Raw genomic sequence first — 7,125 nt, 5'->3', positions numbered from 1 at the left:
TGGTGCGAGGTACACACCAACTCAAACATATTTTACTAATGATCTTTTTTTTATTAATGTATTAGTGTAATATTATTACCATAAATGCATAGTAAAATATATTGATTTGAAAGTGATAATATAATAGTATTAATTAATTAATTAAAGGGTAAAATTAGAAAAGAAAAGAAAAAAGTAATTAATATTCCCTTAAAAAGAAAAATAGTCATTCATTTTGGGACTATTTTTTTTTTTTTTAAATGAGCCACTAATTGTAAATTGGAGGGAGTATCTTCAAATTCATCACACTTGATTCGTTTTTTTTTTTTCCTTCTTCAAATTAATTGCATTGATTCGGGTCTTTTTAATAATACATGTAATAATGCTAAGTGAATATGATTTACCTCCTTAATTAGGCAAGTGGATCATGATGATATCCCTCTTAGCCAAAATTAGGCAACAATAGATATTTTAGATAAGAGTCTCCATATCTGTATTCCATAATAATGAACCTTTGTCTATTTTGATAGCAACAAATATCATAAGGCCCAGATTATCATGACAAACTTTTATACGTATCACAATTTAGCCAAACGCGATCGGCATTATTAATTTCAAATTGTGGTCCTTTATGATTTTAAAGATACTAGGACCAGCCAGCAAGTAGATACAATAATACTCAAGACTAGTAGAAAGTTTGTCTACTCTTTTCTTCTATTATAACTCAATTTAAGTTTCATGGACCCCCAATAAAACCATGTCGATTGCTCTTCAGGCTTCTAGAAAGTGTCGAACGATAAATAATTACTGTTTTAAATTACTTATTTAATCGGTTTAATCAATTTAAAAAGTGTCAACCAACAATTAGCTATCGTTCGGTAGATGTGTGTGAGCAACTAGATAATCTAGATAGGCACAACCTAAGTACCCATGTGGTTGATTATTTTAATTTTGTAAAAATGGGTAATGGGGCAGTCCTTGAAATGATTTTTAGATGAGATATGGCTGAGTTGATAGATGGATATATTTACTCATCTTACAAATTGATTTTGTAAAAGTTAGATTATGTCTAACCCAAATTTTACAATGGTTGGATCAAAACCTACCCAAGATTTATGTACAAGAATCCCGTACACAAAAACAAGAATATGACAAATTTTTTGAAATTAAAATAAGGATACGTCAATAAAAAAAACATGAGTTTATAGTTATATACTCATGGAAGGGTTAAATTCTTCGATTCACAATAAAATTATCACAGTAAATTTTTTAAAACGTAAACAACTAGGGTTTGTTAAAACAACAAAGAAACTAAAATGCCTAAATAATATATATTGTCATATATATCATGAGTAGTGTTATGGACACTCTTTCTAACACTTTCTCTTACACCTACTTTTTTATTAGGCAAAATTCAGGTGTATACCACACTTTAGAAATGTGTCCCAAATAAAGTGGTGAAACACACATGAATTTCACCCAATAGAATATATAGTGATGAGTGTTAGAGAGACCGTTATAAAAAGGGTGTTCTTGATATTTCTCATATATTATTATACTAATATATAAGTGAAAGCCGCAGATTCCACTCACATCAAAATAATAAGCAAAAATTATGTACCACGAGTATAGTACACATACCACTATCAAGTACGTATCCTGTATGGATATACAGGGTACTTTAGCGTGTTACGAGTATTCATGCTTTAGAGTTGCTAATATATCACACTATTGATTCATTGAATTCACACTTCATATGACATATGGTCTCATAATAATGATATTATAAGTAAGTATGTGTGTGTGTGTGTGTTTTTGAGATGAGCATCTAACATTTATGATTTTGAATCAACTTAATTTTGTAAATTTGATTTGATTAATTTTGATGACCATTTTACAATGGTTTGTAAGGAGATTTGAACATTATATCTTAGGATCTGTTTGATGGTCAGGATAGAGATACAGGATATGATACATTAATCATATCTTGCTTAAATCTCATGTTTGATGCATCAAAGTGATATGATAAAATAAATTATTTTTCTATCATATCATGACTTTCCTTTGTAATTTCTATTTTGAGTATCGGTTGGGTTAGAAATTATCCTGATGGGATTAGAAGATCAATCCTTATTAATTATCTTGATATTCTGCCTTTTTTTAAATATTGTCATTTTTAAAATAATGATAGCATGTATTTTCTATTATAATTAATAATATGTCATTTTTACAATATTTAATTAATTATGAGAGCAATTTTTTATTTAATTATAATGATATCTTGTTTGTTATCATGTGCGCTTCAAATACATGATAGGAATAATGTTTATCATGTCTTTATCATATTCTATTTATATCCAGCTTTATATCATATTATGCCTCTATCATATCCTAACCATCAAACGAACCTTTAAAGTTTGAATATTAACTTCTAGCTTTAAGTTAACAATTTATAGACAAATGAAAAACCTACCAAAAAAAAGGAAACAAACATGAATATCGAATACAACACTAATATTAACACGTCAACATCAATAATAATAATTTGAGAAAATGAATTTGTTAGTGTGACACATTTTTGATAAATGTAGAAGTTAGTAGGGATGTCAATGGGTACCCATGGGTACGGATAATATGATACCCGTTCCCGCCCCGTTGGATAAATATGATACTCGTGTCCGCCTCGTATCCTCATGGGTATTCATGGGTGCCCATGAGTTTTTGAATTTATTTATTTTTTTATACAAATAATAACTTTTTTTGATTACCAAAAAACTTCAAGTTTTAAATATCCATACATAATCTATTCAAAATTTCATAAATCATACATAAATCCATAGAAAATTCATGATTCTTACATAATCCATATGATATGTTTTTTGATGTGAATGAAGTAGAAACGGTGAACTTAATAAGATGAATTAAAAAAAATCAAAAATAAAAATATGTTATTAATGAAGAATCTTATGTGGAAGGTAAAATTTCCTTCAATAAGGTAACAACTTTAAATAATAAGATAAGATATATAAGATTATTTTAATAATTTACTTAATTTATTATAGGGTATGTGTACACATGGATATGAGTACAATCAAATCTATGTCCGTATTCATATAATAATATGTAGTCAAATACCCGTTTATTATACTCGTGAATATCCGTTTAACCATGCCCATGACAGATTTTACCCATAGGTATCCGTGGACATGGGTATTTTGCTTCCCCCGAATGTAACCAAGTGTAAAACTAACATTTATTTAGTTCCTTAACTACTTATTGAATGTCTTGTTGAAGTGTTGAAAATCTTACGGTTTTAAATTAATGCAATTGTTATCTCTAAAACCACAACAAATGAACCGTGTGTCTGTGAATACTCTGCAAAAAGATATTATCGCAGGTGACAGGTTTCAAAAGAAGTAAAGAAGCAACAACCAAATATTCTGGTTCCATTTCCACATGACACAAGCAATGTTTTCAGCACATCCTCCATTTGAGACAACTAGACAATTACAACAGTTCCAATGACCCCACAACACTTTCCTACACTCTTCCTTTTCCTTATAGAGAGTCAGGGAAGGGAACACATTAAATTAAACGTGTCCTATTCACATCCCCATTCCTTTCTTATTCTCTATAGCAGGCAAGATCTTGCAACCCTATATTCCATCTCTTTCACATCATTTCCAAACCTAATTGGCTTCATTATTTGATTCTCTTCTTCCTTTTTTTTTAGTCCAAAATATACCTCAACAAATTATTAGAGACTAATCTCTCCTAATATGGATATTCATTTAAATGATTAACACTTTTTTAACAAGTGTTTTTTTATACTTACACCAATCACAAATGAATCTACATACAAACGGTGGCGCACGATATTAGTCGTCCAGCATCATGATATGAATATCCATTTAAAAAATTGACGCCTTCCAATATTTGAATTCAAGTTGGATATCCCATATTTACATAGACCGCGTATTAGAAACGATTCGATTGCAATTCAAATTATCAAATATAAATTGAAAAAGTTCAATCGAAATCAAACGGCTATCAATCTCTAACGAAAAAGGAGTCATGTTCCTTTAATAGGTGTTTTTTTTTGTTACATTATTGGTGTTCTTTTATATACACCAATTAGAAAAAATTTGTTTACCATATACTTAAATCACCCGATTATCTACGAAGTGTGTCACACAATGTTGGTCTTACCTACCTTTTCCCATCTCCCCATCATGCAAAAGGGCATAATCTTTATATAAAGAAAAAAGAACACAACAAAAGCAATAATATACTTTAGTAACTTTAAACCACTTTCATACTTTTTTTGATCCAATTTCTACTTCTTATTTTACTAAACCCACTTTCATACTAAGAAACAAAATAAATCAACCCATAGATAAGATCATTAAGAACAGAGCAATGCAACAAAAACCGTTCCAAACAACGGGTATGTAATTGCATTTTAAACATCAAAAGAGGTAAACAAGTAAATGTTTGGAAAAAAAGAAGTAATAAAGATGATAATAAAGATGCTCTAGATGACAATCTAAAGAGTCATTCGGTGCCGGTCATTTTAAGCCGTCTGATTGGAGAATCAAGAACGTCGGGTGAAGACAACGGTGATGATGAAGGTGACGGTGATGATGATGGTGATGAAAGTGTCGATGATGAAATTGATGGTTCAGATGATGATAGATCAGATGCTTCTTCTAACTTCCTTTTGTTGTTGATACCTATCCCTACACCATCACCATCGTTATCGTTACCAACATTGTTGGTAACGATAACTTCAGTGTCTTGGCTTCCCACATTAACCTCCTTAGTTGTCATGTAACCCTTCAAACGTTTCACGTCAGATAATTTCACTGGCTTCACTATAAAATCCTCTGCACCTTCCTCCAAACATCTACATTTTTTCAAAATTTACAAATCACTCCATTTTCTACATCATAATTTCATGTTGTAATTGTAACTTGTAACCACTAACAATTTTAACATAAGTTCATATACTTTGCATTAAATTGGTAAAAATATATACTTTGTAATAAACAAAATGCAGTAGTGTTATGTATGTAACAAATTAACAATAGCTTTTGTAAAAAAATAATTAAAAAAATAAATAATGATAATGATAGCAATAATTTAAATTGTAGAAATAATAATACTAGTACCTGTCAATGCGTGGCAAGATATTTTCAGAAGACATAATCACTACTGGAATTGCTCTAAAAGTGGTTGATTCCTGCTTCAAATTGAAACTTGGAATCAAATCAAATTTCACTAACATTATAATCAATAAAGTGTAAAAATGAAGGGTTTGTTTGTGATAATGAATTTAAACCTTGATTTTCTTAAGCAACTCATAACCAGTCATTCCTGGCATGCAATAATCTGTAATTACTAGATCCACCTTTAAACCCGGCTAAAGAAACAAATTAAAAACAAAATAAAAATCAGAAAAATAATAAACTCTCATTAAATGAAAAAAAAAAAAAAATACCGCTAAAATAAAAAATTTAAATTGGTGCATACAACAAAAGCATCAGATTCAGAAGTCTCTTTCTCATCAACCAAACCCAGAAATTGTAGTGCTCTTATTCCACTATCCACTGCAGTAACTAAAAATAAAAAAAATAAAAAATCATCAATACAATAAATAAATAGAACTAAAATAAAATTTATAAAAGACAATTAAAAATGAGAAAAAGAAAATCATTTTTCTTCTTTTTGTTTTGTTTATAAAAGATCACAAACTAACCTTTACAAGCTGAAATTTTGAGCAACCTTTCAATAACTTTTCTATCAACAAGACTATCATCAACAGCCAAAACATGAACCTCTTGAGAATCAACACCAATAGAAACAACACTGTTTGTCTCCATCACTCTCTTTGAAGAAAAAAAAGAGGGAAACAAAACCAAAGAGAAAGAGAAAGGGGATTCTTTAACGTAGGTGTCACAACCTTAAATATTAGTGTGACAATGTGACATGTAATCTTGTAGTATCTGTCACCGCTTCTCTCTCTCTCTTTAAAGTCTTATTTTTATATTTTTAGCATAAAATGATTAAAAAGATAAAATCAAATCTTTCTCTCTCTAAGAAATCTGAAAATCTTTTTTCTCTTTTTTAATTTATGCTTGGAAGATGCCAAAAGTTGTAGCTTAATAGACGAAAGGAAGATGCCAAAAGTTGTAGCTCAATACATGAAAATGTCTAAATTGTTAACCGTGATTCGAGTTTAAGGTGTTTATTTATTGAGAAATGATATTTGTACAATTAATTTGTGACAACTTTTGTATAACTTTATCTCTCATACTCATATATTGTTTTTGACCAATAAGAAGAGAGAGAAATAAAGTTGTCGCTAAAGTTGTCATGGAATGGATGTACAAATATCATTGCTCTTATGTGTGTAAATTTTTACTCATTATTGTCATTTTATTTATTTACTCAAAAACTTCATCTGATCATATATATGATTAAAAAAAAATAGGTACATTAAATTTCTCATGCATCTGATCTACATTATTTTCACAAGACTTAATTATACTTAAATGAAATGATATTTGTATAATTACTGTGACAAATTTCTTTAAAAAACTCTTTTGTGACAAATTATTAACATCAAACAAATTATTTACACTTAAGATCTATTTATACTTAGACTTTGTTTGGGAGTTTGGATGGGAGGAGAAGGAAAGACCTCAGGGGGACAAAAATATAAAGGAAATTTGAGAAATCTTTCATATTTTTTGAAAGAGTATTTTTGTAGAGAGTGATAAATTAATGTTTATGGTTAACAGTGGCGGAGCCAGCAATTACATAGAGCCTAGGCGAAAAATTTATCGCAAGTTTACATGTGACATAATATATATAAATTCCTTCCTTAAAAAAAAAATAAAAAATATATATAGATAAATAGTCATATATAAAAATAAAAAAGGATCGTCATATTAAGTTGTTTGAAGGATTTATCGACAGTGGTGGATCTTGAGTTATTTTCTCGGGGGTACCAAAATTCTATGAAATATACATTAAGTTGTTTGAAAGATTTATCAAAAATGTTAACTGCTGTAGTGGTTCAATTTACATGAGTATGGCCCAAAGGTGTGTGTTCGATTCCCTCTATGGAACTTCTGAGAGAAA

At 29.3% G+C, this 7,125-nt stretch overlaps 1 protein-coding gene across 1 annotated transcript; it reads right to left on the bottom strand.

Moving 5' to 3' along the window:
* Positions 1-4,348: 4,348 nt before the first annotated feature.
* Positions 4,349-5,891, bottom strand: LOC11411185 (two-component response regulator ARR5). The gene is made up of 5 exons (XM_003613375.4): positions 5,738-5,891; positions 5,512-5,597; positions 5,321-5,401; positions 5,151-5,221; positions 4,349-4,885 (listed from the first exon to the last, which is right to left on the bottom strand). Exons 1-5 carry the CDS (start codon positions 5,859-5,861, stop codon positions 4,534-4,536), a joined length of 714 nt encoding a protein of 237 aa, XP_003613423.1. The 5' UTR covers positions 5,862-5,891; the 3' UTR covers positions 4,349-4,533.
* Positions 5,892-7,125: the final 1,234 nt, after the last annotated feature.

Source organism: Medicago truncatula, chromosome 5 (assembly GCF_003473485.1).
Source record: "Medicago truncatula cultivar Jemalong A17 chromosome 5, MtrunA17r5.0-ANR, whole genome shotgun sequence".
NCBI classification, from domain to species: Eukaryota; Viridiplantae; Streptophyta; class Magnoliopsida; order Fabales; family Fabaceae; genus Medicago; species Medicago truncatula.
The sequence above is the reverse complement of the archived record's forward strand: the minus strand, read 5'-3'. Positions and strand labels throughout refer to the sequence as shown.